Here is an 11,679-nt window from a genome sequence, read left to right on the forward strand (position 1 = left end):
TTTTGTTGACAGCATAAGGAAAGGTGCTTGCAGCAGTGAAGACATTAATAAGATAATGACTTGGATTTTACAGCATGGTAAGGTGCTTTTCTCACAAAACGAATCCCTGAAATGTAGCTGTAAGGACTTGAGCTTCATTGAAATGAATGGACAGCTGAAAAAAGCATCTGACTTTTTTGATCCAAGAATTCAGAATTTTAAAGTCATCTTTGAGTCAGACTTCTTTCCACCGCCTTCATACACTCATTCACTGCAGATGCTGGAAAGCTTAACAGAAATCGGATTACTGAATAAAGAGAAAGATGTCTCACCTGAACATTTGCTACATGCTGCCACCCTGACTGACAAACTATGTGTGAACTCACAAACTGAGGCTCTGAGAAGAGCTCAGGTTCTGTTGGAAATGGTGGAAAGTAATGATTTACTGTCAAAGTTTTCTCACAAACAGCTTCATTGCCTCAAAATGTTAAAATGGATCCCATGTGAACAACCTGGAAGTGAGAAACAATTCAGTGATAAATCTCAGAAGTATTGTTTGTTTTGCCCAAATGAAATAAGACATTCTGTGTATAAGGACATTGTTGGACATGTAATGCCTCTGGTAGGGAAGCTCAGTGACAGAGTTAGCAACAGACTTGGTCTCAAAGACCTACCACCACCTGAAAAAGTGATTGAGAATCTGTCAGTCTTGAAATCAAAAGCACTGGAAATGGCTAATCCTGACACAGATGTAGACTTCAAAAGACAGCTGCACAGCATTTACAAACACATGCAAGACAATGTCTCTGTATTTGTTACAATGATGGGCAATGGGACATGCTGGCTATGGACTCACAACCAGTTTGTTGCACCCCAGGATCTGGTTCTTGAATACCCAAATAATCTAGATCTGAGTTCTTACATTGGGAAGGTACCAAGTGAATTTTTGCCATACAGAACATTGTTCCAGAAATTTGGCCTGAGAAAAGTACTTTCAAATGAAGACATTTTGGGCATTCTGTACTCCATCCAGCAAACAATTGAAGCAAGACAACCGCCATTTGCAAGTTCCTCAGAGGTCAAAGTGTCAATAGAAATTCTCAACTGGCTCTGGAAAGAGAAGAAGACAGTTCAGGATGACATCCCAGTGCCAATCATTGCTGAGGGAGGAAAATTTACCCTTAAACCACGATCAACAACTCTTTTCTGTGATGTAAGCAAAAATGGACTGAAAGAACTAAACTGCAGAGAAGAGGAAATTTATGTCATACATGAGGAAATCCCAAAAGCAGCGGCTGAATGGCTGGAAATTCGTTTTCTCAGTACCCACATCCTTGATCCAGAGGAGATAGGAATAGAGCAGTGTGGACAATCTGAACCAATAACAATGAGGATAAAAAACATTCTTAAAGAGTACGATGAAGACAGTGACATCTTCAAAGAGCTCATCCAGAATGCAGAGGATGCTGGGGCAGATGTTTGCAAGTTCTTGGTGGATTTCAGAGTACACAGAGATGCCCCTGAAAGCCTGATTGACCATGACATGGCTCTTTGTCAGGGACCTTGTCTTTGGGCTTTCAATAATGAGCAGTTCACAGCAGAGGATTGGAAAAATATTGTCAGAGTTGGCTCAGCCTCAAAGGAAAACAAAGTGGAAAAAATTGGAAAGTTTGGACTTGGATTCAACACTGTGTATCATGTGACAGATGTCCCCTCCATCCTTAGTGGCAACACTCTTCTCATACTTGATCCAAATGTTACTCATCTCACAAAGCATATCAAACACAAAACAAATCCTGGAATCAAGCTGGATCTCTCTCAACAGCGACTCTTTCATTGTTTTCCTGGTCAGTTTGGATCATATGAAAACATTTTTGACTGTAATTTTACCCAAAAAAGTCCTCCTGAGCCCTATCCAGGAACTCTGATCAAACTACCTTTCCGAAGTGAAGAAGAGGCGGTCAAATCAGAAATAAGCACAAATGTGTATCAAAAACACAATATCCTTGATTTTCAACATCTCTTTTCTAAGAATTCACAAACCCATCTGCTTTTTTTAAAGAACATCATTACATTATCCCTCCAAAATATCCCACACAATGGATCAACTCCACCAAGAGAAAATGAAATAGAGACCATCTTCTCTGTGTCCAAAACCACTGTGAGTGCAATGGAGATTCCTGATGACACCAGTGTGTCCAAGCAATGTCATGCTGAGAAATCACTGATAAACCTTGATGGTAAATGCAAAGAGGTAATCAATTGCTGCAAAATCAGCATTGTGAAAATATCCAGTCAGCAGTCTAATGAAACTAAACTTCAGTTCTGGCTCCTGTACAACTGCTTTGGGACAGATGAGTCCTTTAAAATGGCCATTCACAAAAACAAGCAGGCCAGTTTCTCTTTGCCCATTGGAGGGATTGCTGTGCCCTTGCAAAATGATCCAGAAACTGGAAAATTCGCCACATTACGAACAGATCTTGTTGGACAGGCCTTTTGCTTCCTTCCTCTTCCCATTCACACAGGTCTTCCTGTCAATGTAAATGGCACATTTGCTGTGACAAGCAACCGAAAAGGTCTGTGGGAAACTGGAGTGAAAAATGACTGGAACAAAGCTCTCCTTCAGGATCCAGTAGTGACAGCATATGTTACTGTACTCAAGGCACTAAAGAAAATGTCAGAAAATAAGCAGCTGGTGAGTTACTGTTATCACAGTTTTTGGCCTGAGAGAGAGAAAGTGACTGAAACTTTCAAGCCTTTAGTGGATGCACTTTACTCAACTATCATTGATGACTCTGTTGGTCCAGAGCTCTTTAGTGATGGAGAACAATGGTTCTCAATGAACAATGCCATATTTCTACATGAGAGCATTGAAAATGATGAAAAGATTGGTGACCTTGCAGTTCAAGTTTGCCAGAAATATGCAAAAGGACCCAACCATGTTGTTCCTCTTCCACTGTGGCTGAGAAACAGCTTCAAACAGGCTGGCCTTGAAAAGGTTTTACAAAACAGAACATGGAACTGGGAGAAGTTCTACAGAGAAGCAGTGTTCAGTAACCTAACTACAATGGACTCGAAGAGTAGAGATACCCTTGTGCTGCATGCTATTGACCTTCATATCAAAGAAATTGACAGTCTGCTGATCTGCTATCCATGCATACCCACAAAGGGTGGACAGCTCCAACATGTCAGGAAACTTGTGAATCCTACAGGGAAAGTAGCCTGTCTGTTTGAACCCAAAGAGGGACGCTTGCTTGGTGGATCCGAAAATGACTTCAGATCTCCAAAAAGGATTCAGCGTTTGTTGGAACTCGGTATGGCAAATGATCATCTCCCATTGGAAGACATCACAGAGAAAGCAGGCACAATTAATAAAACCTGGAGCATTGACAAAAAGAAAGCATTTGTGCACTTGAAGTGCCTTTTTGAACTGATGAAGAATCACATTTATGATAAAGACTCTCACCACTGGAAAACACTGAGGACAACTGCATTTCTTCCAGCATATTCACCTGGTGATGCAAAACTGGAAGGAAATGTAACACTTAAAAGGCCCACTGATGTTTTTAGTGACAAATGCTCCCTTCTCGTTAACATGACACAACCAGTGTTGGATCATACTAATCTAAACATACACAACACAGATCCAGTTCTACTGATTTTAGGAGTTCACAGCACTCCAAAACCAGAAATGGTTCTTATGCAGTTGCACCAAACAAGCACACAAGCACACTCTATTGACAGACCCATGCTTTACAAAATAGCATCTGAGTGCTATAAGTTTCTGAATCAGTGGATCTCTCATTTTGGAAACGCTTACATTCCACAGTGGGCAAATTCATTTCCATTCATCCTCATTGGCGATACATTTGTGAATGTTGACCGTGTAGCTGAGAACGGACAATTTGAAGCAAAGCCCTATCTCCACGTACTTCCAGCTGCCTTCACAAGTTTCAGGAACCTCTGGACATGTATAGGTGTTGAAAAACAATTCACGATCACTCAGTTTCTAACTGTGTTGCAGGAATTAAAAGCTCAACATGGAAACAAGCCCCTACCAAAAAGTGATCTCTCAGTTGTCCTCACAATTTTAAACAAAGGGATATTTGAGGCCAAATTGAAAATCACACATGACTGTCTGATACCCAATGAGCATGGAGTTTTGCAACCTGCAAATGAGCTGTTTTACAATGACAGCCCGTGGATGCCACTCACTTCAGGTGTCACATTGTGTCACGACAATATCCCACGTGTTATGGCTCACCACCTTGGAATCAAAACAACAAGGCATCATACTCTGGAAAACCACACAGTTGATGACCCTTCACCATTAGCTTTTGAGTTTGAACAGCAGGAACAGCTGACTGTTCGTATTAAAAACATAATTTCAGCCTATCCATCAAAGAAGGATATCCTGAAAGAGCTCATCCAAAATGCTGATGATGCAGAAGCAACAGAAATTCACTTCATCTGGGACAAAAGACAACATGGGAAAGTAAAAACATTTGGGAAGAAATGGAACAATCTCCAGGGTCCAGCACTTTGTGTGTTCAACAACAAAGTGTTTTCTGATGCTGACATTAAGGGGATTCAACAGCTGGGAGAGGGAGGAAAGCACAACACCCCAGGGAAGATAGGGAAGTATGGAGTTGGATTCAACTCTGTTTACCATCTGACTGACTGTCCTTCGATCCTTACAGGAGATGAAGTACTTTGCATTTCTGACCCCAATCAAAAATACATTGAAAATCATTCAAATAAACCACGATATGGCATTGGCTATAAACTAGCTGACACTTTCAAAGAAATGTACGTAGATGTCTACAAATCCTTTCTTCCAGACAAATTTTCTCTTAAAGAGGGCACCATGTTCAGATTACCTCTGAGGATGGGTACAAATGCAAATACCTCCAAAATATCACAGCAAGGAGTCACTGACCGTGACATGAAAGAACTGTGCTCTGCCCTGTCTGAAGATCCTGAAGGACTAATTCTCTTTCTGAAAAACATCTGCAAAATCAAAGTCCATGAAATCAGTGAAGGTTCAGGAGGACTTAAAACCATCTTTGAGGTTGAAAAAAATCTGCCACAGAAAAGTCGGGAAGAAAAAGATGCTTTTATAAAACATTTACAAAATGCACTGCAATCAGACAAAACAGCAACACCGCACAAGACTTTCTATGAAACTGTGATTTCCACCTCAGATAAAAGACAAAGTAAGTGGATTGTTGCAGAACAATTTGGCTCCTTCAAATACAATTTTCTCTTGAAAATATCAGACAAACTTCCCCAAGCATCATTAGCTGCACGTGTGAACACAAAAGGATCCAGCGTCATGGATTTTAAAGGAGAAGCCTTTTGTTCACTTCCTTTGCCAGGGAAAACTGGACTGCCAGTACATGTAAATGGGAACTTTGAGGTTGATTCTGCCAGGAGAAGCCTTTGGAAAGAAGATGGGGAGAGTAAGAAATCAAACTGGAATGAGATTTTGAAACAGAACGTCATTGCTCCACTTTATGCAGATCTCCTGCATTACATTAGGTGCAGCATTGCAGTCAAGAAAGTTTCCCTTACATTTATTGACTCATGTTTCAGTACAGAATACTTGTGTTTTTGGCCAACTGTGTCCAAAGATGTTTGCCCAGACTGGCATGAAATGATACATGAAGTATACAGATCACTGAAAGGAAAAGGCCTTGATGTAATCCCTGTGATGAAGAGCTCAACACGGAAAATTGCAGATAAAAAAATTAAAGAATACTCATTTGACTGGTGTAATGTCAGTGAAACAGACACACTTGAGGACCCTTATCTTACAAACCTGACAAACTACAAGCTGATGCCCATCTTGGAAGATCTTGGAATGAAGCTGGTTCCTTATTCCACAAACATGCAGAGGATTTGGACAAGTTTCAGATCTGCTGGGGTTGAAGTGAAAGAGGTCAGTCCCTCCACTGTGCAGAGTTTCCTACGAGCAAAACCTCTCAATGATCCAACCCAAACAGATGAGGATTTGCCGTTACTCATAAGTGCCACTTTGATCAAAGATGAGAAAAGATGTTCAGAGCTCTTGAGTTTTTGTTTAAAAGATTTCTCCTCACAAAAGGTCACCCAGGACAATTCAAATTTACTTGATGGGCTTCCACTTCTTCTCAGAAGAGATAAAGTATTGACAGTTTTCAACTCCCAGTCACCCAAGTGGATATCAAGATATGCAAATCTCTTCTTTGGCTGTGAGGAAGAATTTGCAGATTATCACACAAACATTCAGCACATTCGTCTTCTACAAACTTTTAACTTTGTCAAAACGTTATCATTGCCATGTGCAGCAAAAGTCTTGAAACCATTTGTTCAGCATCTTCTTGAGAACTGCTATGTTGATCCACTCAGTGGTCTTCATGTCCCAAATGAGACAATGTCGGAGTGGCTTAAATCACTTTGGATGTTCATAACAAGTGAAATGAAATTATCAACATATAGAGTTGATGAACAAAGCCTGACACTAAGTGATGTGAGGAAACTCTTCAGCGACTGCTACATTTTACCTGTTGTGTGTCCAAGGTTGAACAACAAGCACTTGCTGCAAACAATGAAACACATTTCAAGTGTTGTATTTGCCTCAGAAAAACACAGGGACATATCAGGCATCCTCTTTAAACTTGGTTTTATGAGGTTTGATCATGTTTTCTTCTCTGAGATGGACCGACGGGTATATTCATGTCTACAAGATGAACTTCTCGATGTAGATGATAAAAGCTCAGTGTTGGATCAAGTGTACAACATTAATCACCCAGAGTTTTCCCACCTTTCAAATGATGATATGAAGGAGTTTCAGATCTTCTTGCAATCGGGATTATCCAAATCCAAAGTCAGCCAAGAGTATGTGAGGAAGCTCAAATCCTTACCAATATTTGAAACAACACATGGTAAACGAGTGAGGATTGATGGAGCTAAGGTTTTCATCCTTAACATCAAATATACAGTCATATTTCCAGATTTGTTCAACCTACCTACAAACAGCTGCATTTTTCTGAAACACAACTCCGAGAACTACATGCTGTCACAAACACTCAACATTCAGGTCCTGGATGATTTGGAGTATTTCATGAAGTTCATTCTGCCTGCTGTACACCAACTCACGGAGACACAGATTCTTCACAGCCTCAAACTGTTGCTGTCACTACGTTACTCTTTGAAGCAAAGGGAAACTATCATCTCCTCACTGAAGACGGTGAAACTGATTCGCAGTTCTCAAGGTAGACTGGAGCCTGCATCATACTACTTTGATGAGAGTGTGGAGCTGTACAAACAAATGTTGCCCCACGAGAGATTTGTTCCTGAGAGATTTTGGTCTGAACTGTGTGAAGGAGATGACTACACAACAGAAAAAGCAAAACAGCTGGTCAGAGAACTTGGAATGAAGCATGTTGTGTCAGCGGACGAGATAATACATTTTGCGTACCAGCTGGAATCAGAAGCAAAAGTTAACAGAAGACTCAAAGACATGAAACTGAAATCATCATTACTTTTCAGGGAAGCCTTAAATAAAGCATGCAACATCAAAATTAAAGATCAACATTTTTTGGAGAAGATTGCCGACATCAAATTCATTTTTCCAGTAATGATTCGAAAAGAACTGTCCAACTACCACCAACCATTTGCTGCTGAAGGAACTACTGTGAAAATTAGAGGCTCTTTGATTGACAAAAAACCAGAGTATCAAGATTTGATTTGGTCCTCAATGCCAATTATAGACCTACCAGTTTATACAACACAGAAACTTATGCAGATGATGAAAAATGCAGGAGCTCACGAAGAACCACCTCCAAACTGTGTAGCCAGTAACATAAGAAACATCTGTCAGTCACCATGTGAAACTGATCAGCTGATCAAAACACGAGCTAAAGTATTCAGAAGTTCGTACGCTTATCTGCAAGCAAAAAGATTTGAAGGAAACCACCTGGCTGGTCTTCCTGTTGTGTTGGTTGAAAAAGACACAAAACTTATGAGGCCTAATGACGTGTGTCTGTCGCTCTCCTATGATCTGGATTTCAGACCTTATCTGTACAAGATTACTCCAGAAGATGCAATGTATGCATCGTTCTTTCAGAAAATTGGTGTGAAGAACAAAGCTACTGCAGAGCAATATTGTAGTGTTTTGGCAGCAGTTTACGCTGATTCCTGTGATAAACAGAAACTACATTCAAACCAGCTGAGAACTGTGAAACGAGCTGTTGAGCAGTTGTTTAAGTCAATCAGTGCTCAGGGAAATGAGACACTTCTTGAAAATGTGGAGACTCTGTATCTTCCTGCAGCAGATGGTAAATTATACCCATCATCCACACTCTGCTACAACGACACAGTGTTTGAGACCAAAAGGTTGGAAGAAGCGCTGGAGAACAAGTTCCTGCTTCTTGAGAAACTCAGTGAATGTCATTTGGGCAACGACAAATACAAGCATCATCAGCTGTTGCAACTGCTGCCTCAGAAATTTCAGCCAAAGATGCTGTCTGAGTTCACAGAGGAAAGAGTTGTGGAATCAAAGATGCAGCCTTGTGAACTTGGGACTGGCTGTGAATTTATTGGATGGTTTGCTAAACATCTCTCCTCAAGAGCCTTTAAATATGGATTCATTTGTCTTCTTAGAGAGCAGTTGCAAGGCAAAATAACACAAGAAGATGCTTCTAACATATGTGAGAAGATTTTTGGCAGTATACAGATTATCTGCTGCAAAACTTTGGAAACAACACTCTGGCTCGATAAACAGCCACTTCCCAAAACTGATGAAGAAACTGATGTATCTGTGGAACGAGGGCAACAAGGGTGCACCTTTTACTTAAAGCACAATGATGACATGGCTCTCAAAGTGATAAATGAAGTCATTACAACATTGACAAAAGAGATTAATGCTCTTTTAGGAAACAGAATTGCATCGGTTCACCTTCCAGTGCTGGGACAACTCCTCATGTGTGATGATCTGCAAGATGTTCGGAAAACTCTAGCTAAAAATCAGATCCGTGACAGTGCTGAAACTGAAAGTTCCTCTTTTAGTCCAGCAGCCCCTGGGACAGAGATTCCAGAAGAATGGCATGATTGTTTGGACATGAATGTCCTCAACAACTTTGAAGAGGGGGAATATGTTGGCTACAGCATTGATGACAAGTACATTTATGCAGTTATTGTTGAAGAACTGCCTGGTCACAATGGACGATATTCATGGAGGTACAAAATAGAAGTAGGAGAAGATGAGCCCATTGAAGTCAGCTGTGTTGATCTGTTTCAGTTTAAACGAGAAAAGAAGGTAAAAACAGAAAGGAGGAAATGCATGGAGCCAGAACCACAGAAGAAGATGCTAAAACCAGAAGAAAACACTTGCATGGAGCTGGAACCACTGACAGGAGCTGTCCCACATTCTTCTGAACCATCAATAAATTCCTTACCAGCCTCTGTTCAGGAAGCTAAAAGGGAAATTGATAAATGTTTGGCAGAGATCTGGAAGCTTCCTGAGGAGGAGAGGCACAAAGCCATCAAGAGACTGTACCTCAGGTGGCACCCTGACAAAAATCCTGATCGCCAGTCTCTCGCCAATGAGGCATTCAAATATTTACAGAATCGAATTGATGAGCTCAGCAAACCCAAAGCTGCAGGCTCGACCTTTTCAAGCAGAAATACACATTTCAGGGGCTTCTATCAACAGTGGAATCAGGAGGCCAGGTATCACAGAAATAGTCGAGAGAGGTTCTCTAGAGGTTATAGAGGTTTCCATTCCTACAACTTCTGGACCCACAATGAAAATGTCCCAAGGCCAGACAGAGAAGAGGCCAGACGCTGGTGTAGACAGGCTCGCTGCGATCTCAATGCAGCTCACAAAGACACTGGTGGAGAGAGCACAGAGTGGTGTCTGTTTAAGGTTCATCAAGTAGTGGAAAAGTCTCTTATAGCAGCATGCTATAAAAGAAATGGACAACACCCCAACAGCAGCTCAATTTCAGCCACTGCTGCACAAGTTTCCCTCTACAGCCCCCAACTGAGAGATCTGCCTGAGATTGTGAAAAACCTGCAGACACTCGGGGTGGATCCCAAAAGGACTCAATATCCCAACTGCCATCCATATCCCCACATACCGAACGGACAATTCAGATCAGAGAATGAAATGCTGGCACTGAACAAGGCATCTGAGCTCCTTAATAAAATAGAAGCATATGTGAATTAAGGATTTAAGACAGATGGACTATCAATTAGTGTGACTGTGTTTTGACATGTTAAATGGATGATATCTACAATCTAAAGCTGAAATATTATTTAGCATCACAACCAAAATCATTTCAAGTTGTCTAATTTTTCACAGTAATAATCACAGAAAACATTAAATGAAAAATGTTTTTTATTGTTGTCAGTGCTATTTACTCACTAGTGTTTTTATATACATTTAGAAATATTTACTTAAGCTTTCCTGACTTTGAGATATTCTATGTATGGTTTTGTTCTGAAAAAAAAATCAAATATTCTTGTTGACATCTTTGAGTTGCAGTAGAATCACTGAACCATCTGCTGGAGATCAACATATTCACTGTAACACTGTCATGAAATGAAAAATGTCAAGGTTTCTATGTTTTAAACAGTTGTGACTACTTCTCAGAGCACAGTTTAACTACTTCATCTATAGATATTTTCCTATGTTTTAAGCAAGTTCTACTACTGTGACCCAAGTATGTATTGTTAAATTTAAATGATTTATGATACTGAGGACCAAAACAATACCGTATGAATTTCCAATAAAAGTTTGTTTTTGCAAAGATATTTTTAGCATTCAGATGAAACAAAATATTTAATGCAGTATTTGGCATTTGAGGGTTTTTAATGTAGTAGTTTTGTTCTGGAAATAAAAATACAAAAGATTTTAATGGAAACTTTTTCAATTTTTATTTAATTTTACTTATAAAATGAAACGATGAAACAGCAATCTCATATTTCAAACACCTTTGTAAACTGATTCCCAGTCTTTCTAATACTTCTATAGTTACTTTTGAAATTTTACTTTCTCTTTTTAATAATCATGTACCCAAGACTTTTGAGAAATAAAGCGTACTTACTAAATAATGACAGTGTGTGTGTTTATGATGTGATTTCACTGAATGTTACAGCAAGGATTTACCACTTCTTTTATCTTTTATAAATTGTGAGGATTGTGCCCCCAGAGATCCAATTCTATGTTTGAGAGGACATGCAGTAAGTCCATATGTTTTGACAGATTTCCTTTTACATCAGGCACACTGTCAGGGATCTGAGCAGAGAATAGCAAATGTGAACACAAAGAGCATATGAACAATAGTTTTCAAGTGTCATTATATCAAACATGTCTTTGCATAAAAGCTGCAAAACTTTATGGCCATAGTGTAAAAAAACCCCACAACATTTAAGCCTTAATAAAAATTATAAAGATATAAAACAATAATATATATAAAATACACAATTACTTAAAAGAAATCAATAAATACACAAACACTTCAACCAGTGCTTCCTCCAACTGGATGAGTAACGGGAACCACTCACTGTCGTTCTCTACAAGTGAACATTCAATTTTTTAAGAGTGCTTTTAAAGTACAAACACCCACAGCTACAAATGTCTGACTGGCACTACCTCCTCTAGGTATCCTACAAGGATTCTCATTGCATCATTAAATGCAACATGCAGATTCT

At 39.7% G+C, this 11,679-nt stretch overlaps 1 protein-coding gene across 1 annotated transcript; it reads left to right on the forward strand.

The window, feature by feature from the left end:
* Positions 1 to 592: 592 nt before the first annotated feature.
* On the forward strand, positions 593 to 10,192 carry LOC134644080 (sacsin-like). The gene is made up of 3 exons (XM_065472043.1): positions 593 to 1,532; positions 6,726 to 9,280; positions 9,329 to 10,192. The coding sequence occupies exons 1-3, from the start codon at positions 593 to 595 to the stop codon at positions 10,190 to 10,192; spliced, it is 4,359 nt and encodes a 1,452-aa protein (XP_065328115.1).
* The last annotated feature ends 1,487 nt before the right edge of the window (positions 10,193 to 11,679 follow it).

This window comes from Pelmatolapia mariae, linkage group LG16_19, assembly GCF_036321145.2.
Source record: "Pelmatolapia mariae isolate MD_Pm_ZW linkage group LG16_19, Pm_UMD_F_2, whole genome shotgun sequence".
In the NCBI taxonomy this organism is placed as follows: Eukaryota; Metazoa; Chordata; class Actinopteri; order Cichliformes; family Cichlidae; genus Pelmatolapia; species Pelmatolapia mariae.

Bases quoted from the DNA above. Each gene is read 5' to 3' on its own strand.
- LOC134644080 (XM_065472043.1), top strand. From the start codon at position 593: ATGCCTCTGGTAGGGAAGCTCAGTGACAGAGTTAGCAACAGACTTGGT. The intron at 1,533-6,725 runs GTCAGGGACCTT...TTCTCGATGTAG, and splicing joins TGACCATGACATGGCTCTTT to ATGATAAAAGCTCAGTGTTG. The intron at 9,281-9,328 runs GTAAAAACAGAA...CCACAGAAGAAG, and splicing joins AGTTTAAACGAGAAAAGAAG to ATGCTAAAACCAGAAGAAAA.